The 26,009-nt window shown below is 48.6% G+C and overlaps 1 protein-coding gene across 2 annotated transcripts in view; it reads left to right on the forward strand.

Moving 5' to 3' along the window:
• Positions 1–26,009, forward strand: part of DPP8 (dipeptidyl peptidase 8) — a 136,564-nt gene that overhangs the window by 85,296 nt on the left and 25,259 nt on the right. For both annotated transcript variants that reach the window (XM_063925597.1, XM_063925596.1), the window contains exon 15: positions 460–605. In XM_063925597.1, coding sequence (XP_063781667.1) covers positions 460–605 — 146 coding nt within the window. The remainder of the gene's footprint in view (positions 1–459; positions 606–26,009) is intronic.

Consider the following 26,009-nt stretch of genomic DNA (forward strand, 5'->3'; position numbering starts at 1 on the left):
GGGGGGGGGGGGGGGGTTCGTCACACCGAAGCCCCTTGTGGGATCCGCACAGGTTCTATTCCTACTCTATGCCCACTCTAGTGGAAATAGCCCCTGTTAGTCGGCATGCCGACTATCCGGATTGTTACGGGGCGGGATCCCGGTGTCTGTTTTATGACCGACTGTTTCCTGATCGCCAGTCACACAGCTACATCCTCATGGAGTGTCTAGTGCATCATCCTCCCTCCTGCTGACCAGCTCAGTGTGGAGTTTAATATTTTGGTTGAATTTTATCTTTTAAGGGACTTTGTGGGAAGAAAAAATGTATATGTTAATGTGGGGGCAAAAGTAAATGTGTTAATATGAAGAAATGATTTTGTTGCAATGTAGGGAAGGATAAACCGTTAAATTGGGAGTATGAATTGCACAAGTGTATATTACCATGTTGTCTGCTATTTGCTATGATTGTCCTTTCTCTAGGGACTGTTCCCGGGTACATCGCCCCAGAAATTTTCTCCTTCCCCAGTCGGACCGGCTTCACTCTATACGGCATGATGTATCGGCCTCATCAGTTGCAGCCAGGGAAAAAATACCCAACTGTCCTCTTCATTTATGGGGGGCCACAGGTAAGATCCTCCAAAATAAATAAAATAAAAAAATGTCCGAGGATGGATGCTTGGCAAGAGAGAGTAGCTCTCACCTCCTGTTTACAGGCAATAAACTGCTCCCGTATATTTAGTTTATGTTCCTGCTTTATACGCCATTGTGAAATATATTGACCCTAGGCAGATGCTTTCCTCTCATCTGGCACTAGCATTGTATGCAAGAACAGGGTTTTACAAGGCATGTGGTCAGTGTCCCGACAGTCAGAATACTGACAGCGGGATCCTGCTGGTAAGTATGAGATGAAGGGTTTGGCACTAAGGGGAGGGTTAGGCTGCGGGAGGGGACGGTTAGGCTGTGGGAGGGGTGGGGTAGGATTAGGGTTTAAATACTTACTGGGATCTGTAGGGATTTTGACTGTTCGGATGCCACTGTTGGCATTCTGATCGTCCGTATAATGACTGCAGGGATTTCGTAGAGATCCAGCAGACTTTATTTTCAGGATACATGTCGCTATCCTTTAAGGAGAGCAGGGGTGAGGATTTTCTTTCTTGTAGTGATCATCTGATATTTCTCTTGCGTCCTAGAGGATACTGGGGTCCACATTAGTACCATGGGGTATAGACTGGTCCACTAGGAGCCATGGGCGCTTTAAGAAATTGATAGTGTGGGCTGGATCCTCCCTCTATGCCCCTCCTACCAGACTAGAAAATGTGCCCGGAGGAGCCGGTCAGGCTTGGGAAGCTCCTGAAGAGTTGTCTGCATTTATTTTCTTTTTTTATTGTTTTTAGGCAGGTCTGGCTGGCACCAGACTGCCTGCTTCGTGGGACTTAACCCTAGGGAGGTTGGGCCTCCCCTAATTGTCCCGTTCCCCGCTGACAGGACACTGAGCTCCTAAGGGTCCTATTCTCAAGCCCCACCACAGCGTGCGTACAGACCCGCAGTACGCTGCCACCCCTAACAGAGCCAGAAGTCAGAAGAGTGGTGAGTAGGTGGCCGGTGTCCTGGTTAGTGGGTCGCCGGCTGTAATGGTGGCACAAGAGTAGGAGCGCAGCGCTGACGTACAGACTGCGCTCCAGGCTTCAGAGAGACTGTAGTGACCGCTGTGAGGGGCGAGCTGAAGCCACTACTGATACCCACACTTGCAGTGCACTACAGGGGTTTTAACCCACTGTAGCACAGTATAATTACCTCAGCCAGTATAAAAAACCGGGGGAAGACAGCGCGCCATTAAGGGGGCGGGGCTTCACTCTGAGCGGATCCAGCAGCTCACCAGCGCCATTTTCCCTCTGCTGCTATACACAGGCAGATTGACAGGGATGCGCAGCTCCTCTACAAGGACTCCAGAACACCTCAGCGGTGCCAGGGGGTCATAGCAGGGAGGGGAATGGAGCAATATTAGGTGTACTAAGCCCTATTAAGGGTACTTAGTTTGCAACCCAGTTAAACTTGTTATTTAGCTATAGGGGTGCTGTGTAGCTGGCTCCATTATACTCTGTGTCTCCCTAGGAGGGCTCTGTGTGGGTTTACTGTGCTTATAACCTACTTCCTCTGTGTGTGTGTTCTTTCACATTTACTATGACAAAGGAGTGTATCATGCACAGCAGAGTGTTTTTCTCAATCTGGGGGATCACTGCCGTGTACTCAGGATAGTACACATTCCCAGGCTAGTGGATCTAAAGCAGTATGGTTAGATTCATTAAAAGAGATGATTTCCAATATTTTGAATAAATTATCCCAAAATGAGAAGGAGACGCAATACTTAAGACAATCGGTTGATGACCTGATGAATAGAGATTCAGTGGTCATTCCAACGTCTCAGACCCCTGCCATTTGTCCACAGAAGCGTACTCTGGCCCAAATCATGCAGGCTGATAACGATGATGATGATGTATCAGACCCAGAGGAGGGTGAGGTGTACTCGGGAGGGGTGGGATGCAGCTTTGTCACAGGGAATACAGGCCCTGATAGAAACTATTAGAGAGGTCCTGCAAATCCCTGGTAAGGTGTCAGAGGACAAGGAGGAATCTTATTTTAATGTGAAAAATAAATCCTCAACTACTTTCACAGAAATTCCCTATTTGAAGCAACTTGGGTAAATCCTGACAAGAAGTTTCAGGTCCCAAAACGGTTACTCTCATCCTTCCCGTTTCCTCAGGATGATAGGAAAAAATGGGAAAAGTTGACGCATCGGTTTCTAGGCTGTCTCGTAAGATAGTTTTACCTGTCCCTGGGGCAGCTTCTTTGAAGGATGCCGCAGACCGCAAGATTGAGACCACTCTCAAATTTCTGTACACAGCTGCGGGGGTGGCCCAGAGACCCACTATAGCTTGTGCATGGATCTCTAGGGCCGTTGCTAAATAGTCAGGTAATCTAATTGACTGGTTAGATTCCTTATCCAGGGGGGAGATAATTTTACTCCTACAGCATTTACAGGATTCTGCTAACTTTAAGGTGGAGGCCATAAAGGAAATTGGTTTGCTCAATGCATGAACCACTGCCATGGCAGTGTCCGCACGCAGGGGCTTGTGGCTACGCCAGTGGACTGCGGACGCGGATTCCAGGAAAGGCGTGGAATGCCTACCTTTCACAGGTGAAGCCTTTTTGGAGATGAACTGGATACGTAGATATCCAAGGCTACGGCGGATGAGTCTACATACCTTCCTTCCGCAGCTCCCCCAGCTAGAAAATCCTACACTGCTCCAACTCTGCAGTCCTTTCGGACAGCGAAGTTTAAAAACAAAACCAAAGGTTCTTCTACGGCCTTCAAAGGCAATAGAGGTAATCCCATAAAACCAGCAACTACGGGTTCACAGGAACAGAACCACGGTCCTGCTTCCTCTAAGCCTTCAGCATGACGGTGGGCCGCACTGCCTGGAAGACAGGCAGGTGGGAGCCCGTTTGAGATTTTTCAGTCACATATGGTCAACGTCATGCCAGGATTCCTGGGTCAAAGATCTTATAGCCCAGGGCTACAGACTGGAGTTTCAGGAACTCCCACCTCACAGATTCTTCAAATCAGGCTTACCAGCTTCTCAAAAAGCAAGTATGACTTTACAGGAAGCAATTCAGAAACTGGTACGGACTCAGGTCATTGTTCCAGTTCCACTTCAGCTGCAAAACCAGGGTTATTATTCCAACCTGTTTGTAGTTCCGAAACAAGACTGTTCGGTAAGGCCCATTTTAAATCTCAAGTCGATGAACCCGTACTTACGGGTGTTCAAGATGATGTCTCTGAGAGCGGTGATTTCCGGTCTGGAGGAGGGGGAATTCCTGGTGTCTCTGGATATCAAGGATGCGTACCTTCATATTCCCATTTGGCCGCCTCATTAGGCTTATCTAAGGTTTGCATTGCAGGACCGTCGCTACCAGTTCCAGGCCCTGCCATTTGGCCTTCCTATGGCACCGAGGGTGTTCACCAAGGTAATGGCAGAGTTTCTCCTCCGCAAACAGGGAATGAACATAATACCGTACCTGGATGATCTGCTGCTAAAAGCACCATCCAGGGAGAGGTTGTCAGTCAACATTGACCTCTCAACCCGACTACTCCAGGATCACAGGTGGATTTTGAACCTATTAAAATCTCATCTGGAACTAACACGGAGGCTTCCATTCTTGGGGATGATATTGGATATGGAGGCACAGAAGGTATTCCTTCCGTTGGAAAAAGCATTGGTGATCCAGTCAATGGTGCGGGATGTTATAAGATAAACCCGGACATCCGGTGCATCTATGCATTCTCCTTCTGGGAAAGATGGTAGCAGCTTACGAGGCGCTGCAGTACAGAAGGTTTTACGCAAGGCCCTTCCAGCTGGATCTGCTGGACAAATGGTCCGGATCGCATCTTCACATGCACCAGAGGATCCGTCTGTCGCCAAAAGCCAGGATTTATCTTCTGTGGTGGCTTCAGACTTCTCACTTGACCGAGGGCTGAAGGTTCGGGAAATTGGATTCTGCTAACCACAGACGCAAGCCTCAGAGGTTGGGGAGCAGTCACCCAGGGAGAACAGTTCCAAGGAAAATGGTCAAGTAAGGAAGCCATTCTTCCAATCAACATTCTGCAACTAAGGGCCATATACAACACCCTTCTACAGGCATCGCATCTTCTTCAAGATCAAGCCATTCAGGTTCAGTCGGGCAGTAACGTACATAAACCGACAAGGCAGAACGAAGAGCAGGGCAGCAATGTCAGAGGTAACAAGGATTCTCCTCTGGACAGAAAGACACGCTGTGGCGTTGTCTGCAATCTTCATTCCTGGAGTAGACAACTGGGAAGCAAACTTCCTCAGCAGGCACGACCTCCACCCAGGAGAGTTGGGCCTTCACTTGGAGGGATTCGGGTGCTTGACACGTCGGTGGGGAATGCCACAAATCGACATGACGGCATCTCGTCTCAACAAGAAGCTCAAGCGGTATTGTTCCAGTTCGAGGGACCCGCAAACAGTGGCGGTCGACGCTCTGCTGACTCCGTGGGTCTACCAGATGGTGTACTTGTTTCCACCACTTCCATTGATCCCAAAGATTCTCAAAAGAATGAAAAGGGAAAAGGTTCAAGCAATTCTCATTGGTCCGGACCGGCCAAGAAGGGCCTGGTATGTGGATCTACTGGAGTTGCTCCTAAAGGACCCGTGGCCTTACCTCTTCGCAAGGACCTTCTCAGGGGCCGTTCGTCTATCAAGACTTACCACGGCTACTTTTGACAGCATGGAGGTTGAGCGTCAAATTCTAGCCTGGAATGGGATCCCGGATAAGGTTATTCCAACCCTGATCCAAGCCGGAAAGGGGGTAACATCTAAACATTACCACCGTATTTGTAAAAAATGTGGTGTGATTACAGGAAATTTCCTGCGGTGGAATTTCAACAGGGACGTTTTCTCCTTTTTTCTGCAGTCAGGTGTGGATGTGGGCCTACGTTTGGGCTCCATAAAAATCCAGATTTCAGCCTTACCCATTTTCTTTCAGAAACAATTGGCTTCTCTCCCTGAGGTTCAGACATTTTTGAAGGGGGTTCTGCACATCCAACCGCCCTTTGTGCCTCCTATGGCACCTTGGAATCTCAACCTGGTGTTGCAGTTCCTGCAGTCGGAATGGTTTGAGTCTTTACAGGACGTTGACGTCAAGTTTCTTACGTGGAAGGCCATCACGCTGTTGGCCTTGGCTTCTGCGAGGCGTGTGTAGGAGCTGGGGAGTTTTTGCAAACAACAAGATATGAGTGTTACTGTAAATGTACCCTCGTCACCTTTGCCGCTGTTAGACATGATAAATAATCGGCATTTTCACAGTGTACTACACAGTTTGTGACTGTAACCACTTTACTTTTCTAAAGTGATATCAAAGTGACCCTCCCATGCACCTGCATTGAGGATCAGAAGATCAACCGACAATCATTTATGTTAAGTCAGCAATCGCACTAGCAGTAAGTCACATGTTATATGTTAGTCATATGAGCATATTATCAACTACAAACACATGTAAAATTATGTAGGAGTACATATTACTGAATTCTGTTCTATACAGATCTTTAACGTATGCAGACGCATTGCTAAGAAAACCAATATTGTACACAGACTCATATGCTATAGGCACTAAAGTTAACTATTCATACTGACAAAAAGAAGATAGAAATTTAGTGCTTTATAACCCGTACTCAGTAGAGTGGGATACAGGGAGACTCGCCCCACTTCCAGGATCGATCAATACGTTGGCGAACGCTGAGTGGATCCAGACGCTACTAGTGTACACTGCCGCTCCGGGAACTTTTAGTGAACACAGACGCACTGTGCAAGCAGACGCACCGGTCATTCCTCCTCGCGGTAACGCTTAGTGTACACAGATGCAGTGGCCTATGCTGCGACCGAGACCCCTTGTGGTAGCGTCTGAGACGGAAGTGAGGCAATCTGTTCATGGCGGGAGACCGACGGAAACTGGTAATGAACTGGAGAGAGGGGCGACCAGGAGAGCGTCTGACTCCCCACCGCTGACATCAACCCTAGGGATCGCAGCCTCATGCTACTCCTGGTGCCTTATGATCCCTAAGGCCTAGCGCTGGAGCACCCGTGGTGGCGGTGCGCTAGTTACTGTTTGGTAGTCTCCTCCCAATACAGTGCGGCTGTTTACGTTATTCCTCTTCTAAGTGGAACCGATGCCTTGCCTTCTCCCCGTGCTCCGACCACAGCCTGGTAACGTCTGCTGGACCTGCTAGTACATCCGACACAGATGCCCGTCGAGACAGCACTTGTACCGTGGGTAAGCGTTGTTGCGACCCGACGGAGAGTTGTTGGAGGGACTCTTTCCAATATGCGTGTAAGATCACTCTGAAAACATAGTAAGACTATAAAAAGAAATGAATAAAGCTTAGGGCTGCCAAACAGCAGCCCTGTGACCATGGTCTGGCTCCTGCTGCACCAAACAAAAAACTGATTTGCCTGAGCCAGTGGGCGGGGATATGTGGATGGGCCCGTTGCATCCTGGGAGGACTGAAAGCTTGTGATCGTTTGGTGCCAATCCGCTGTCGCTCCATCATATCACATTGTTATCCTGTGGACCCTGCCAGAGAAAGCCCCTATTTGATTTTTCATGAAGATAGGGCTGAACTCAGAACTCGTCAGCAATTTCTTCCAAAGGTGGTGTCTGTGTTTCATATCAACCAACCTGTTGTGGTTCCGGTGGTTACTGACACCTCTGCTACTTCAAAGTCCTTGGATGTTGTGAGGGCTTTGAAGATCTATGTGAAGCGGACAGCTTGTCACAGAAAATATGACTCGCTGATTTTACTCTGTGATCCCAATAAAACTGGATGTCCTGCTTCAAAGCAGACAATTGCACGCTGGATCCAGCATGCTTATTCCATGGCAGGTTTGCCGTGTCCAAAATCTGTACAGGCCCACTCTACTAGATCGGTGGGTTCTTCCTGGAAGGATGCACTCGGCACTGAACCTCAGCACTCTCCCACCCAGTTTGGGAGCTTTGGTACATCCCCATGGTACTAATGTGGACTCCAGTATCCTCTAGGATGTAAGAGAAAATAGGATTTTAATTACCTACCGGTAAATCCTTTTCTCGTAGTCCGTAGAGGATACTGGGTGCCCGCCCAGTGCTTCGTTTCTTCCCGCACTGTTACTTGGTTAACTATTGTTGATTCAGCGGTTGCTGTTCCAGGTTTAAAGTTTGGTTAGCTTGGCTTTCCTCTAGTTCGTGCGTGCTGGCTCGGAATCTCACTACTATCCTTTTATATCCTCCCAAAGTATGTCTGTCACCTCGGGTACAGTTTCCTAGACTGAGTCTGGTAGGAGGGGCATAGAGGGAGGAGCCAGCCCACACTATCAATTTCTTAAAGTGCCCATGGCTTCTAGTGGACCCGTCTATACCCCATTGTACTAATGTGGACCCCAGTATCCTCTACGGACTATGAGAAAAGGATTTACCTGTAGGTAATTAAAATCCTATTTTCTCTAGCATCTACTAGGGGACGCTGGAGGCTGAGTACACTGGGGATAGACGGGTTGGCTATCTGGAGCTGGCACGTTCAATTAATTGAAGATTATGCAGACCCCGCCCCCCCCCCCCCCCCATCTCCCAGAAGCCCCAGTTTCTTTAATGTGCCGAGGGAGCGGGTCACATACCGCTGCTGCTCCAGCACTTTCGGAAGAATAACCTCAGGAGAGGCCCTTCGTCACTTCTTCAAAGGTGGGGTCCAGGTCCTCTAGCAGCCTGACAGGAGAAGTCAGGAGTGATCTGTCAGAGCTTACTGAAAAAGCTTCTGCCGGACTCCGGTCTGAATGCCGCGCACCTGAGGTAGTCAGTAAGGTAAGCGCGGCAACACTGCCTGCCCCTCTTTCTGGTCCCGTGCACGTAGGGGTACACAACTGCGGGCTCCCAATTCCTTTCAACCAACATCCAGGACTTCGGCAGGACAAACCAGAGGCGGACGAGGCCGCAGTCGACAACAGACTACCACCCGCCACCAAGCTCCTAAGCCCGCTGAGAAGACAGTGGCATGACAGGCTCGCTTTCCACCTGGGGTCTCCCATGGTGGGAGCGCATCTCCGAAATTTCCAGGAAGCGTGGTTCCATAAGTCCACGGATGGGTGGGTTCATTCTCTAGTGTCAAGAGGTTACAAAATCGATTTCAAAGTTTCACCTCCAATGAGGTTCTTTACCACCGTCTTTCCGATATCGGAAGAAAGACAAATGGTTCTTCAGGGGGCAATTCAGTCCCTCCTGGACTCGTCAGTATTAATGCCGGTCCCAGGCCCACAGCGGATAAAAGGGTTTTATTCAAACCTGTTTGTAGTTCCGAAGCCGGACAACCCATTCTGAATTTGAAATCGTTGAATCAATATCTAACATATTACCGATTCAAGATGGAGTCCATCAGTTCAGTAATTGCGGGCCTGGAGTCAGAAGGGTTCATGTTATCCCTGGACATAAAGGATGCGTACCTACACATCCCCATTTGGGAGCCACATCTGGAGTTCTTGAGATTCGCAATACTATAAGACCATTATCAATTCAGAGCGCTCCCGTTTGGTCTGTCTTCTGCTCCAAGAGTGTTTACCAAGGTCATGGCAGTCCTAAAAAAGGAAGAATACAACTGCGCCTGGGATTAACAGAAGATGGAATGAACCAATAAATATATATTGAATAAATAAGCCACTGAGGGGCAGATGTATTAAGGCTGGAGAAGTGATAAAGCAGTGATAAGCGCAAGGTGATAACGCACCAGCCACTCAGCTCCATATGTAAATCGACAGTTTGTAGCTGATTGGCTAGTGCGTTATCACCTTGCACTTATCACTGCTTTATCACTTCTCCAGGCTTAACACATCTGTCCCTGACTGTCAGAAATACAGTACACTGATTGATATTGCACACAAATTGTGTGTGTGTGTGTGTGTGTGTATATATATATATATATATATATATAATGTGTGTGTGTGTGTGTGTGTGTGTATATATATATCTATATATATATATATATATATATCTGTGTGTGTGTATATATATATATATATATATATATATATATATATATATATATAATCTCGATAAAAAGTACAGTTAGAAAAATTACTGTGCACAGTATACAATTTAAAAAAAGGAGAAATACAGCAAAGTAAATGTATCTATTGTAAACACAACACTGTAACATATGCGGTATATCTGTTAATATCTATGTAAAAAAATGTCCGTTTGAGTTCACTATTGTATGGTAAATATACTCAATAGCTGAATCGTTAACCAGTCTCTGGGATTTCAGTAGGTATATAGTGAGCCTTCAAAAAGTCCCTTTTGTATATAATTCAAGTTGAAAAAAGTGCACTTTTGAATTTTGTAGCAGGTCACAAATGTTCATATTGAAGTGACTAAAAGAAAGCCGTTAGCAGAGCAGGTACGTGTGGCGTCCCACCGTACTGATTACCTGGTCCAGTTGCGAGGGAGAGCCAGGGCAAGGCTGTGCTCACCTCATATATGCTGCTGGATCACTTCAAATTGGAGACCGCTGTTCCCATCAGAAGTCTCCCGGACGCGTTCACATCTAACGCTAGACAGCGCTGGCTGTGGTTTTCACCTCGAGGTGCTCCCGCCGGAGAGTGGTCCTGCTGCGAGGGACATACCTTTGAGAAAGTCTCGTGGGCGTGACGAAACGCGTTAGGACTCCTCCCTATTGTTTCCACCTTGAACAATTGCTACATGCATTGCCTCTGGTGAGATCATTCAGAGGTGTGAATAATACTACCAGCGCTGCCCAGCGCTAGATGATACGCGGCCGGCTCTTAACACTGCAAGTGGTCTTGAACTGGAATTGACCCAGCAAACCACGTACGAGGTGAATACAGCCTAGTCTTGGCTCTTCCTCGCAGCAGGACCACTATCCAGGCAGTGCAGCAGGGGGAGCTAATTCTTTTATAAAAAAAAACTTCCCCTATGTACACTACTGGGAAACCTTCCCCTATGTAAACTACTGGGGGGGAGGGAGGGAGAGTGTACAGTAGTGTACATAGGGGAAGGTTTTTTTCTAAAAGAATTAGCTCCCCCTGCTGCACTGCCTGGATAGTGCATGCATTAATATAGCAGAGGGATTGTTAGGTAACAGCTCCCTCTGCTGGTGTAATGTGTGTACATGTACAATATATGAGGATCTCCTGAAAAGTAATCAAACTTTACAAATTATGTTTTCAAGGGACTTCTGTTTCAAAGATCCCGGAGAAAATACACGTAAGCAAGCCAACTCTAACATCGTAGCTGATTTACAGTTGGGGTGTGAGGGTTGAGAGTCGGCTGGTGTTTTATTTTTATTTTCTAAGCCTGTTCCTTTTTTTTTAAATAAAGTATTTTTATTTCGAAGGAGAGTAGTTTGCATACAGACATTGCATAACAGGAACACATTAAACACGTAATGACATGTCCTCATCGGGGAACAGCATTCACTTTCGACTTATTTTCAAACTATGTCATTTGCTTATAGGCGCATAGGAATGTACAGTTATATATACCATTATTTTGCATTATCCGTACACTCTAGTATTCATGAAATCAGATTATACTTTGTTTTGTTTCCCCCCCCCCCCTCAAATATAACACTTACGGACAACCCGTCCGAGTAAAACCCTTTAAAAGAGAAGAAAACAATCAGAAACCAAACACAGAGAACCCCAGAAATAAAAAAATAAAAAAACAAAGAGACAAAAAACATTATGGGGAAGAGGACGCATTGGGGGATACTAGCACTCTAAATCCTACCCTGTCCAGCTGGGCACAGAGCCACTCTCTCATTCACAACCCATTGGGTGAGAGGGAAGCCTATGGCCCTAGAAGATCATAACTTGGCAAATCCAGGACCTGTTAGTAACCCTATCACCATTAAGTTGTAGGGTCTGGGACGGAGTATATGGATTCCAGCCATGGAGACCAGATTCTTTCAAATTTAGCGGAGGCATTATGTTTCATATAAATGTATCGTTCCTTAAAAACAGTGTCGTTTATTAGTGCCTTAAGAGCGGGGAGTGTAGGGCCCTTAGGGGCCATCCATAGTCTCGCAATGCTCACCTTCGCCATTGCACATATGTTGCGAGCATATAGGCCCTCTGGAACAGACACAAAGTCAGAGCTACCCATTCCCAGGATGCAAAATTGCGGAGTAAGCATGGCCTCGTCCACCCCTGTGTTCCCCAGAATCGATCCGACCCCCGCCCAGAAAGCCCGCAACACCGGACAATCCCAAATGAGGTGCCAAAAAGTACCTGCAGTCATCCCACACTTAGGGCAGTCACCCACACGACCCGTCCCGAATTTGGCCAGTCTGGCCGGGGTCATATATATTCTATGCAAAAGGAAGTATTGTATCTGTTGAAACCTGATGGATTTGGTAACCGTGCACGGAGTTTCCAAAGCAAGGGCCCAGTTCTCTTCATCTATGGGGCCCAGATCCTGCTCCCATTTGACACGGAGACGTGTCAAAGGGTCTATATGGAGTTTGGCGAGTAGATAGCCATAGGCATGGGAAATCATCTTAACTCGACCTAGCATACTTACAAAGGTCTTAATGGGAAATGGTATAATTTTAGGGGGGGAATTGGCGAATTGGGACTGCAAGGCATGTCTGAGCTGGAGGTATCTAAAAAAATAGGAGTTAGGCAAATTAAATCTTTTAGTTGTTGGAAGGATTTGAGCGTATTATCCGTATAAAGGTGATTTATGGAAATCACTGATTTAGGGGCCCAAACTTCCCTCCCCTCGAGCGCATACAGTTCAGGGAGCCATTTAGAATACCAGAGGGGGGTGTCCGGGTCCAATCCATCAAATTTCAAAAGAATTTTTAGTGCCTGCCACACCTTCATGGCTTGGTATATAAGAGGAGGAAGGAACCTGGCCAGGCTCCCACTCAGCAACACCTGCAGGGGAGACAAGTCGGGGAAGTAGCATTGTATAAATACCCAATGGAGAGAAGTGACGCCAGTATCCTGCACCCATGCACTAATATGTGTCAGCTGAGCGGCATAGTAGTACATCTGAAAGTTTGGCAAAGCCAGACCTCCGTCGCAGCGCAGCCTGGTGAGCGTGTTCAGCTGTATTCTATGACGTTTGCTAGCCCATATTAAAGAAGACAGGACACTATTCAGTTTTCTAAAGAAGGATGGATGAATATATACAGGGGATTGCAGAACCACATATAGAATCTTAGGTAGTATTATCATTTCTCTAACGTCCTAAGTGGATGCTGGGGACTCCGTAAGGACCATGGGGAATAGCGGCTCCGCAGGAGACTGGGCACATCTAAAGAAAGCTTTAGGACTATCTGGTGTGCACTGGCTCCTCCCCCTATGACCCTCCTCCAAGCCTCAGTTAGATCTCTGTGCCCGAACGAGAAGGGTGCACACTAGGGGCTCTCCTGAGCTTCTTAGTGAAAGTTTTAGATTAGGTTTTTTATTTTCAGTGAGACCTGCTGGCAACAGGCTCACTGCATCGAGGGACTAAGGGGAGAAGAAGCGAACTCACCTGCGTGCAGAGTGGATTGGGCTTCTTAGGCTACTGGACATTAGCTCCAGAGGGACGATCACAGGCCCAGCTTGGATGGGTCCCAGAGCCGCGCCGCCGGCCCCCTTACAGAGCCAGAAGGCAGAAGAGGTCCGGAAAATCGGCGCAGAAGACGTCCTGTCTTCAACAAGGTAGCGCACAGCACTGCAGCTGTGCGCCATTGCTCTCAGCACACTTCGGTCACTGAGGGTGCAGGGCGCTGGGGGGGGGGCGCCCTGAGACGCAATAAAAACACCTTGGATGGCAAAAAAAATGCATCACATATAGCTCCTGGGCTATATGGATGCATTTAACCCCTGCCAGAATCCATAAAAAAGCAGGAGAAAAGTCTGCGAAAAAGGGGCGGAGCCTATCTCCTCAGCACACTGGCGCCATTTTCCCTCACAGCTCCGTTGGAGGGAAGCTCCCTGTCTCTCCCCTGCAGTCACTACACTACAGAAAGGGTTAAAAAAAGAGAGGGGGGCACTAATTGGGCGCAGTATTAACTATACAGCAGCTATAAGGGGAAAAACACTTATATAAGGTTATCCCTGTATATATATAGCGCTCTGGTGTGTGCTGGCAAACTCTCCCTCTGTCTCCCCAAAGGGCTAGTGGGGTCCTGTCCTCTATCAGAGCATTCCCTGTGTGTGTGCTGTATGTCGGTACTTTTGTGTCGACATGTATGAGGAGAAAAATGATGTGGAGACGGAGCAGATTGCCTGTAATAGTGATGTCACCCCCTAGGGGGTCGACACCTGAGTGGATGAACTGTTGGAAGGAATTACGTGACAGTGTCAGCTCTGTATAAAAGACAGTGGTTGACATGAGACAGCCGGCTACTCAGCTTGTGCCTGTCCAGACGTCTCATAGGCCGTCAGGGGCTCTAAAGCGCCCGTTACCTCAGATGGCAGATATAGACGCCGACACGGATACTGACTCCAGTGTCGACGGTGAAGAGACGAATGTGACTTCCAGTAGGGCCACACGTTACATGATTGAGGCAATGAAAAATGTTTTACACATTTCTGATAATACGAGTACCACCAAAAAAAGGGGTATTATGTTCGGTGAGGAAAAACTACCTGTAGTTTTCCTGAATCTGAGAAATTAAATGAGGTGTGTGATGATGCGTGGGTTTCCCCCGATAACAACGGATAATTTCTAAAATGTTATTGGCATTATATCCTTTCCCGCCAGAGGTTAGGGTGCGTTGGGAAACACCCCCTAGGGGGGATAAAGCGCTCACACGCTTGTAAGGGCTCTACCTTCGCCTGAGATGGCCGCCCTTAAGGATCCTGCTGATAGAAAGCAGGAGGGTATCCTAAAAGGTATTTACACACATACTGGTGTTATACTGCGACCAGCAATCGCCTCAGCCTGGATGTGCAGTGCTGGGTTGGCGTGGTCGGATTCCCTGACTGAAAATATTGATACCCTAGATAGGGACAGTATATTTTTGCCTATAGAGCATTTAAAAGATGCATTTTTATATATGCGTGATGCACAGCGGAATATTTGCCGACTGGCATCAAGTCTAAGCGCGTTGTCCATTTCTACCAGTAGAGGGTTATGGACACGTCAGTGGTCAGGTGATGCGTATTCCAAACGGCATTTGGAAGTATTGCTTTATTAAGGGAGGAGTTATTTGGGGTCGGTCCTTCAGACCTGGTGGCCACGGCAACAGCTGGGAATTCCACGTTTGTACCCCAGGTCGCCTCTCAACATGAGAAGACGCCGTATTATCAGGCGCAGTCTTTTCGTGGACAAGCGGGCAAAAGGTTCCTCATTTCTGCCCCGTGACAGAGGGAGAGGAAAAAGGCTGCAGAAATCAGCCAGTTCCCAGGAACAGAAACCCTCTCCCGCCTCTGCCAAGCCCTCAGTATACGCTGGGGCTTTACAAGCAGAATCAGGCACGGTGGGGGGCCCGTCTCAATGAATTTCAGCGCGCAGTGGGCTCACTCGCAAGTAGATCCCTGGATCCTTCAGGTGATATCTCAGGGGTACAAATTAGAATTCGAGACGTCTCCCCCTCGCCGTTTCCTAAAGTCGGCTTTACCGATGTCTCCTTCTGACAGGGAGACAGTTTTGGAAGCCATTCACAAGCTGTATTCCCAGCAGGTGATAATCAAGATACCCCTCCTGCAACAGGGAACGGGGTATTATTCCACACTGTTGTGGTACCGAAGCCGGACGGCTCGGTGAGACCGATTCTAAATCTAAAATCTTTGAACACTTACGTACAGAGGTTCAAATTCAAGATTGAGTCACTCAGAGCAGTGATTGCGAACCTGGAAGAAGGGGACTACATGATGTCTCGGGACATCAAGGATGCTTACCTTCATGTCAAAATTTACCCTTCTCACCAAGGGTACCTCAGGTTTATGGTACAGAACTGTCACTATCAGTTCAGACGCTGCCGTATGGATGGTACACGGCACCCCGGGTCTTTACCAAGGTAATGGCCGAAATGATGATATTCCTTCGAAGGAAGTGAATTTTAGTTATCCCTTCCTTGGATAATTCCCTGATAAGGGTAAGATCCAGGGAACAGTTGGAGGTCGGTGTAGCACTATCTCAGGTAGTGTTGCGGCAGCACGATTGGATTCTCAATATTCCAAAATCGCACCTGGTGTCTTCTGTTCCTAGGGATGATCCTGGACACAGTCCAGAAAAAGGTGTTTCTCTCGGAGGAGAAAGCCAGGGAGTTATCCGAGCTAGTCAGGAACCTCCTAAAACCGAGCCAAGTCTCAGTGCATCAATGCACAAGGGTTCTGGGTAAAATGGTGGCTTCCTACGAAGCAATCCCATTCGGCAGATTCCACGCAAGAACTTTCCAGTGGGACCTGCTGGACAAATGGTCCGGATCGCATCTTCAGATGCATCAGCGGATAACCCTGTCACCAAGGACAAGGGTGTCCCTCCTGTGGTGGTTGCAGAGTGCTCATCTTCTAGAGGGCCGCAGATTAGGCATTCAGGACTGGTCCTTGTGACCACGGATGCCAGCCTGCGAGGCTGGGGAGCAGTCACACAGGGAAGGAATATCCAGGGCTTATGGTCAAGCCTGGAGACATCACTTCACATAAATATCCTGAAGCTAAGGGACATTTACAATGCTCTAAGCTTAGCAAGACCTCTGCTTCAAGGTCAGCCGGTGTTGATCCAGTCGGACAACATCACGGCAGTCACCCACGTAAACAGACAGGGTGGCACAAGAAGCAGGAGGGCAATGGCAGAAGCTGCAAGGATTCTTCGCTGGGCGGAAAATCATGTGATAGCACTGTCAGCAGTATTCATTCCGGGAGTGGACAACTGGGAAGCAGACTTCCTCAGCACGACCTCCACCCGGGAGAGTGGGGACTTCACCCAGAAGTCTTCCACATGATTAAAAACTCGACAGGTATTGCGCCAGGTCCAGGGACCCTCAGGCAATAAGCTGTAGACGCTCTGTTAACACCGTGGGTGTACCAGTCAGGGTATGTGTTCCCTCCTCTGCCTCTCATACCCAAGGTACTGAGATTGATAAGATGGAGAGGAGTAAGCACTATATTCGTGGTTCCGGATTGGCCAAGAAGGACTTGGTAACCGGAACTTCAAGAGATGCTCACGGAGGATCCGTGGCCTCTACCTCTAAGAAGGGACCTGCTCCAGCAAGGACCCTGTCTGTTCCAAGACTTACCGCGGCTGCGTTTGACGGCATGGCGGTTGAACGCCGGATCCTGAAGGAAAAAAGGCATTCCGGATGAAGTCATCCCTATCCTGATCAAAGCCAGGAAGGATGTAACCGCAAAAACATCACCGCAATTGGCGAAAATATGTTGCGTGGTGCGAGGCCAGTAAGGCCCGACGGAGGAAATTCAACTGGGTCGATTCCTACATTTCCTGCAAACAGGAGTGTCTATGGGCCTGAAATTGGGGTCCATTAAGGTTCAAATTTCGGCCCTGTCAATTTTCTTCCAAAAAGAACTAGCTTCAGTCCCTGAAGTTCAGACGTTTGTAAAAGGGGTACTGCATATACAGCCTCCTTTTGTGCCTCCAGTAGCACTTTGGGATCTCAATGTAGTTTTGGGTTCCAAAAGTCACATTGGTTTGAACCACTTAAATCTGTGGAGTTAAAATATCTCACATGGAAAGTGGTCATGCTGTTGGCCCTGGCCTGGGCCAGGCGCGTGTCAGAATTGGCGGCTTTATCCTGAAAAAGCCCTTATCTGATTTTCCATTCGGACAGGGCGGAATTGAGGACTCGTCCTCAGTTTCTCCCCAAGGTGGTTTCAGCGTCTCACCTGAACCAACCTATTGGTGGTGCCTGCGGCTACTAGGGACTTGGAGGCCTCCAAGTTGCTAGACGTTGTCAGTGCCCTGAAAATATATGTTTCCAGGACGGCTGGAGTCAGGAAATCTGACTCGCTGTTTATCCTGTGTGCACCCAACAAGCTGGGTGCTCCTGCTTCTAAGCAGACTATTGCTCGTTGGATTTGTAGTACAATTCAGCTTGCACATTCTGTGGCAGGCCTGCCACAGCCAAAAATCTGTAAATGCCCACTCCACAAGGAAGGTGGGCTCATCTTGGGCGGCTGCCCGAGGGATCTCGGCTTTACAACTTTGCCGAGCAGCTACTTGGTCAGGAGCAAATACGTTTGTAAAATTCTACAAAATTGATATCCTGGCTGAGGAGGACCTGGAGTTCTCTCATTTGGTGCTGCAGAGTCATCCGCACTCTCCCGCCCATTTGGGAGCTTTGGTATAATCCCCATGGTCCTTACGGAGTCCCCAGCATCCACTTAGGACGTTAGAGAAAATAAGAATTTACTTACCGATAATTCTATTTCTCATAGTCCGTAGTGGATGCTGGGCGCCCATCCCAAGTGCGGATTGTCTGCAATACTTGTACATAGTTATTGTTACAAAAATCGGGTTATTATTGTTGTGAGCCATCTTTCAGAGGCTCCTCTGTTATCATGCTGTTAACTGGGTTCAGATCACAGGTTATACGGTGTGATTGGTGTGGCTGGTATGAGTCTTACCCCGGATTCAAAATCCTTCCTTATTGTGTACGCTCGTCCGGGCACAGTATCCTAACTGAGGCTTGGAGGAGGGTCATAGGGGGAGGAACCAGTGCACACCAGATAGTCCTAAAGCTTTCTTTAGATGGGCCCAGTCTCCTGCGGAGCCGCTATTCCCCATGGTCCTTACGGATTCCCCAGCATCCACTACGGACTATGAGAAATAGAATTATCGGTAAGTAAATTCTTATTTTTACGAGGCTGACCCTGCCAGATACAGTCAATGGAAGCTTACACCAAGTCTTGGATTTACGAGTAATTTGTTGCATGATCGGATCAAGGTTCAAAGGTGTAAAGTCAGAGGGGTCATTGGTTACCTGAATCCCAAGATATTTAAATTTCGCCGTCCAACATAGCGGTAGGGAGATTTTAGGAGCAGCAGGGGGGGGGGGGGGGGGGGCAATCACAGGCATAATAGAGGACTTAGACCAGTTAATATGAATGCCTGAATATACACCGAACTCCTCAATCAATTGCAACACTGTAGGCATAGACCTGGTGTAATCCTGCAGAAACAACAGCATGTCGTCAGCGTAAAGGGCAATCCTATCCCCACGAGGGCCGGTATGAATGCCCTCCACGCCTGGGTGGGACCTTATTAGACAGGCCAAGGGTTCGATGGCCAGGGCAAACAAGGTTGGGGACAGAGGACATCCCTGCCTGGTCCCGCGAAACAGGCGGAACGAGGGAGAGATATAGCCATTCACTGAGATCCTGGCAGTCGGGTGCTGATAAAGCAATTTAATCCATTTTATAAAATTAGGCCCGAAACCCATAGCTGTCATGACCTCCCATAGATAGGACCACTCGATACTGTCAAATGCCTTGGCGGCATCCAGTGAGACCACTACCGAGTCAGAGGGGAAGTCATATGGGATTTGTAAAATGGTATATAATCTACGTAGGTTAATAGAAGTGGACATCCCTGGCATAAAGCCGGTCTGGTCGGAGTGGATAATGGAAGTAATTACGGTGTTGAGTCGAACTGCTAAAATCTTTGCCAGGATCTTAGCGTCAGTGGGAATCAATGATATCGGTCTATAGGATTCTGGGGATCTAGGGTCTTTTCTGGGCTTCGGGGTAACTATAATAATCGCCTCCGCCATAGAGGGGGGAAGTTGATCATTAACAAAAATATCAGAATACAGGTCGTGAAGCCTAGGACCGAAGAAATCAATGTGGGTCTTGTATACCTCTGAGGGGATGCCGTCATAGCCCGGTGCCTTGCCGCTGGGAGACGAGCCAATAGCCGCCGTTACCTCTTCCAGAGTTAAGGGTGCCTCCAGCATCTCAGAGGCCTCCGGGGGGAGTGTGGGTAGGGGAATATTACTTAAATAAGCGGAGAGGTCTGATGTCGAGTCTACCAGTTGTGAACTGTAGACCTCAGCATAGTAGGAGCGGAATAGCTGCGCAATTTCCGGCATGGTGTTCACAAGGGCGTCATCGCTACCGGTCATCTGAGCAATTGTAGAACCTGGGCGGTCACTGTGCACCAATCGAGACAACAGGCCACCTGGCCTATCGCCCTGCATGTAAATATTAGTAGCCTGAAATAGAAGCGAGCGCAAGTTTTTATCAGACAGATGAGCCACCCATGCCGACTGGGCCGCCAGCCAGCGTACCTTCAGCGCAGGGGTGCCATCCACCAAGTATCTAGATTCCAAATCCCTGGCGTCACTCTCAAGAGCTCGCTCTCTCTCCCTGCAGGACATTTTGAGGGCAGAAATACGTCTAATATACGTTCCCCTTAGGAATGCCTTAAATGAATCCCAAACCACTGTTCCGGGGGCCGAGCCTACATTGTCCGTAAAGTATCCCTCCCACTGAGTCACCTGGTCAGAGCAGTCACCTATTTGCAGCAGCCAGGAAGGATGCAGTTTCCAATAAGATTGACCCCTCTGGCTTACCATAGCGAGAGTCAACACCATAGGGGAGTGATCAGATATACCCCGGGCCTCGTACTGGACGTCAACCACCCTAGGGAGAAGAACGGGGGAGAGTAGGGTCAGATCGATCCTGGAGAACGAACCATGCGTGCCAGAGAAGCATGAAAACTGTCTAGTCGTAGGGTGCCGAGCTCTCCACACATCCACCCACTGCAAATTATTCAGAAAATCAGCAAATTTAGTAGGACTAGAGCGGACCCCAGCAGCCTGCGGAGAGCGCCATCTGTCTAAAGCTAAATTCATGACATTGTTAAAGTCACCCAAGCAGATTACCGGGGTGTCCGGAGAGGAGGTATGAATGAAGCGGCTTGCTGTAGTACATCGTACGAGAATGGGGGGGGGATATAAACCGCCAGTATGTAGTAGGGTTGGGAACTTAGTCTACATTCAAGGAACACAAATCGACCGTATTTGTCAGTCTTGACCGATACCAGCTCAAATTGGACCGATTTCTTTATCAGGATTGACACACCCCTGGAGGAAGAGGAGTGAGAAGCGTGATAGGCCCAGCCCACCCAGGGTCTTCTAAGTGACAGTAACCTATTCCCCTCCAAGTGAGTCTCGCAGAGACATGCAACATCCGGGCCATATTTCCGAAGTGTAGTTAATACTAAGGAACGCTTTATCTTATTATTTAAACCTCGAACATTCCATGTCAGAAATTTCAAATTAGCCATAGATCTGGTAATATTCTGTGTAGTAACCTAAAGATACAGTCCAGCGAATATTCCTGGAAATTGTTAGTGAGGGTAATAACAGTGCTATACTACTCAATCCCTGATTCTTAATCGACAGTATCCAATGCATCAGACATACTTCCCACATCAAAATGAATGTACTCCAAAACAAATTTAAGCATGAGAAAAATAACAAACTATAGAAAGAAAAAAACTTGTGTAAGGCACAGCAACAAGCTGTTCGCTGAACTCTCCCCCCCTCCCCGTATACCACCCCTAACTTCGGCATACTTAAATCCCAAACTACCATTTCTATCTCTCAAGGGCTAAATACTAAACAAAACCCTTTACCAAAGTCAAGCGATCAAGAGAAAGAAAAGAAAAGTCCTGAGCCACCAACGCCAAGGGGGGGCTCCCTGGACAATGGGTAGATGCCTCTGGTGGTCCCAACCGATCATTAGACAGTGCAGGGCCTCAATCCGGGGCCATCTGGCGCGCTCCCGGAGCATATCTGTCCAGCCATTGGGCCGCCTCTCTAGGGGAATTGAAGAATTTGGTTTCCCCGTCCGCTACCACCCGGAGTCGGGAGGGGAATAGCATAGAGTAGGAGACGTTCAGGTCTCTGAGGCGCCTCTTGATAGGCATAAACTGGGCTCGATCCTTCTGGACTTCCGCGGCAAAATCAGGAAAAGCAGACACGGTAACCCCGTTTCTGGTAAGGGGGCCTTTTGTGCGTCCCAACCGGAGGACCGAGTCACGGTCCTTATAATGCAGAAATTTGGCGATGAAGGTGCGCGGAGGGGCGCCAGGAGGTAGAGGACGAGATGGTATCCGGTGTGCACGCTCCACCGTAAACTGTGCCGTGAAGGATTCAGCGCCGTACAGTTCCTTAAGCCATGACTCCAGGAAGACCTCAGGCTGGGAGCCGCCCTCCTTCTCCGGCAGGCCCACAAATCGCACATTATTTCTACGCAGCCGACCCTCCATGTCTAGTAATTTGGATTGAAGGGATATTACTTGCTGGGTTACCGTGGAAATAGATTGTTTCATAGGACCGCACATATCCTCCAGATTCGAGACACGGGTTTCTGCCTCTCCCACTCTCTCTCGTATGCGCTGGACGTCCTGCCGAAGCAGTGCGAGATCACACTGCACTTTCTCCATCTTATCTGAAAGACGCTGTTCCGATCCAGCTATTGCCTCCAGCACTTGTTGAAGAGATGGAGCTGCGGGTGTGTTAGGGGATTCAGCAGCTGTTGCAGATGGGGAGTAGGAGTGGGACGGAGAGGCCCCCTGCGAAGCGGCCTGCGAGGCCCGTTGGTTTAGTGGGTTAGGTTGTCTGGCAAATTTCTCCAGCTTCGCCGCAGCCGTGCGCTGGCCGTCCCGAACCATGACGGACAATAGGTATTAACAGACACTCCGGTATAATCTCAGGTCAAAAGCGTAGAAGGAGACTTCAGCAATGAGTGAATTTTAGGGTTGTAATAAGCAGAAACACATCCGCAGCTGGTCTCCAAAGTAGTAGGCAAATGTAAAAGAAAGTACTGGCAGCGTCCCAGAATATAGGTGAGAGCAGGAGTGATGCAGTTATTTAGTATGTAAAATAAGACAGCAACTGAAGTCAAAGTGTAATTTGATCCCAGGAGGTAGAAGTCACTCACCAGTTACATATCAGGCAGCCTTTAAGTGAGAGTGTTCCCTCTATGACTGGAAGCAGCAGTCCAGAGCAGTGGGGCCGTACATGCAGCTATCCACGAAATGGCCGCCACACACAGTGCCCTTTTCTTCCCTCCAGGATTTGCTGGGTACGTTCCGAAGGGTCAGGGCTCCGATCTGCAGCCCACAAGTAGGAGGGTGACCAGCCGTCGTCCCCACACTGCCCCGCGGCGTCCAGCAGCGACAGCGGCCCGTCTCTGAGGCCCCGTGCACAGCACTGCCGGGAATCTCCGAAATTGAGGCCGGGGATCCGGAGGAGGTATAGGCCGCAAATCCGGAAGTATGTCTCCTCGGCCGTACAGACCCCGGGGAGAGCGGGGAAATCGCCTGCCGGTGCCCTGCAGCGTAGGGAAGAAAAGCAGGGTATTCAGGCACACCAAAGGGGCCAGGATATTACAGGAGGATGTTTAATCCAGGGAGCTCCCGGGATCTGCTTCCTACTCCTGTGCTGCCGTGGCCACGCCCCCAAGCCTGTTCCTTTTATTAAAAAAAAAGGACAGGTAATTCCAGCCGGATCCAATACCTTCGCTTCCGTCATCTCCCAGTCTTTCTCTTCCTAGTTTAAAGGGTGAAAGCGCTGCGTGCTACCCTGGTAAAGGGTTTAAACAAAAAAAAAAAAAACATGTCTAAGGCAACCAAGACCTCAAAGACCTGTTATGTTTGTATGAAATGTAACAAGAAGAGCATGCGGGTTGGCAGCTCCGGGGTGTGCGACTCCTGCTTAGACAAGGACGCTCCACCCGGAAACAGTGCTCTGGCTAGGGCATGGGAAGACAACCTTGCTAATAGAATCTCCAAGGAGATGGCAGAATCACGCAAGCAGCAATCGGAATGGGCTGCGGGATTCTCAAAGACGATGGAGGAATTTCTCATCAAGTTAACGCCGCCCGCACAAGCAGAAACGTGTGTGCGCAAAGCTGTTAAAAGAACTCTTCCTATTATACCAGAATCTGAGGAGTAAGAGGGTTTTCTTTTGGATACGGAAGAAGGTGAGTTAATTGAACCTAACCTAGACGCCGATTTTCCAGAAGAGGACTCGTCAATCTCGGGTCTGGACTCCTTAATTGACACGGTAAAGGACATCCTCAGCTTTAAGGAAGAGGAAATCCGGGAACCGGAAGATTTCGATTTGTTCGAATCCCAACAGCCGCGTTCAGCAGTGTTCCCCATTCCTAAATCCCTCCAATCTCAGATGGAGGAGGCTTGGAAACAACCTGACAAATGCTTTCAATTTCCGAAACGGTTTCAGGTAACTTACCCCCTACCTAAGGGTGTAATGGATAAGTGGGAGTCTCCGCTGGTAGTGGATGCTTCCCTAGGAAGGTTGTCAAAGAAGACAATCTTGCCAATTCCTAACGTAACTACTTTAAAAGATGCGTCAGACCGTAAAGTTGACACTGCGTTAAAATCAATCTTTGTAGCAGCAGGTGCAGCGCAGAGACCTGCGATCGTCTGTGCTTGGGTCAACAAGGCCATGGGTGCATGGTCCGACCGTATAGTACAAGCTATTGAGGAGGAAAATAGCTTAGAAGAGATTACTTAACTGGCGGAACACATTCGAGAATCTGCTTCATACTTGTGTCAAGCTTCTAAGGATATTAGCAGAATAGCATCGCGCATATCTGCATCGGCCATATCGGCTAGAAGGATTTTATGGCTCAGAGAATGGCAAGGAGACTCTGACACCAAGAAGGCGGTAGAATCCATCCCCTTTGGGGGTGAAATGCTATTCGGACCTGAGTTGGACAAGTGGATTTCGCAGGCTACAGCGGGGAAGTCCACTTTTCTGCCTACTCCTTATACGAGAACCGCTCCACAAACTAGGAGAGTTTATTCGGGACCAGCGTTTACTTCATTTAGATCACAGTCCTTTCGTGCCTGAGGTAGGGGTTTCGGTACACAAGCACGTGGGGGCAGAGGTAGAGGCCGCTCACTGGCAGCAACCAGAAAGCAGGATAAACCTGCTGACAAGACCGTGGCCTGACGGTCTCCCAGCTCACCTGGGGTCCCCCTTGGTGGGCGGCCGACTGGAAGGTTTTCAGGACATCTGGGCCAAAACCTCACCAGAACTTTGGGTGAACAATTTAATCTCTCAGGGATACAAACTGGAATTTCAACAGAGGCCTCACAGTCAGTTTTTTACAACAGGATTGCCTCAGTGCCGTCAAAAAGCAAGGGCACTACGAGCAGCAATTCTCAAATTGCTACAAGCAGAGGTCATTATTCCGGTTCCCGCTTCTCAGAGAGCAACGAGGTTCTATTCCAATCTTTTTGTCGTGCCAAAGCCAGACGGGACGGTCAGACCTATACTCAATTTAAAAGTTTTCAACCAGTTTTTAAAGCTCTACAAATTCAAGATGGAATCAATCCAATCAGTCATTGCAGGCTTAGAACTGGGCGAGTTCATGGTATCCATGGACATAAAGGATGCATATCTGCATATTCCAATCTGGACTCCTCACCAGGCTTACTTAAGGTTCGCATTGGTGGCGGATCACTACCAATTCCGGGCCTTGCCGTTCGGTCTATCATCAGCCCCAAGAATCTTCACAAAGATCATGGCGATCATGGTTGCAGGACTGAGACTGTTGGGGGTCACGATTATACCTTATCTGGACGATTTACTGATCAAGGCTCCATCTCAGAATCGACTGCTCAAGGATGTTCAGACATCCCATCAATTTCTAATTCAACATGGATGGATTGTCAATTTCCAAAAGTCCAACCACATACCGACTCAACGGATTAAATTCCTCGGTCTCATCTTGGACACTGTCCTATTACGTGTGTTCCTACCAGAGAACAAGGTCCAGGACCTACAGAGATTAGTGGCTCAGGTACTGAGGACGCAAACTGTTTCTCTGCACCTCTGTGTGCAACTCCTCGGGAAAATGGTGGCGTCGTTCGAAGCTCTTTAGTACGGCAGACTTCATTCCCGACCATTCCAAATAAACCTCATTGCTCAGGGAGCAGGCTCGCACTGGCTTCTCCATCGGAGAATCCGACTTAAACCACAAGTACGGGTCTCCTTGATATGGTGGTCGTTACACAAGAACCTTGCAGCCGGCAAGAAATGCAGCATTTGGGATTGGAGGATCCTGACGACGGACGCCAGTCTCAGAGCCGTCCTAGAGGACCATCAGTTTCAGGGACGGTGGACGCTACAGGAGAGCAAACTACCCATAAATATCCTCGAACTAAGAGCAGTTTACAATGCACTTCTCTTAGCAGAAGACCTAGTCATGAATCAACACATCAGGATTCAGTCAGACAATGTCACGACGACGGCTTACATAAACCGTCAAGGAGGAACAAAGAGCAGGATGGCGTTAAAGGAAGCCACAAAGATCTTGTTGTGGGCAGAAAGACGAGACATCATTCTCTCGGCAGTGTTCATTCTAGGTGTGGAGAACTGGGAAGCAGATTACCTCAGTCGCCAGGACATGCATCCGGGAGAGTGGTGCCTCTCATGCATCCGGGAGAGTGGTTCGACATGGTTGTGAGAAGAT

This window comes from Pseudophryne corroboree, chromosome 6, assembly GCF_028390025.1.
Source record: "Pseudophryne corroboree isolate aPseCor3 chromosome 6, aPseCor3.hap2, whole genome shotgun sequence".
Lineage (NCBI taxonomy): Eukaryota > Metazoa > Chordata > Amphibia > Anura > Myobatrachidae > Pseudophryne > Pseudophryne corroboree.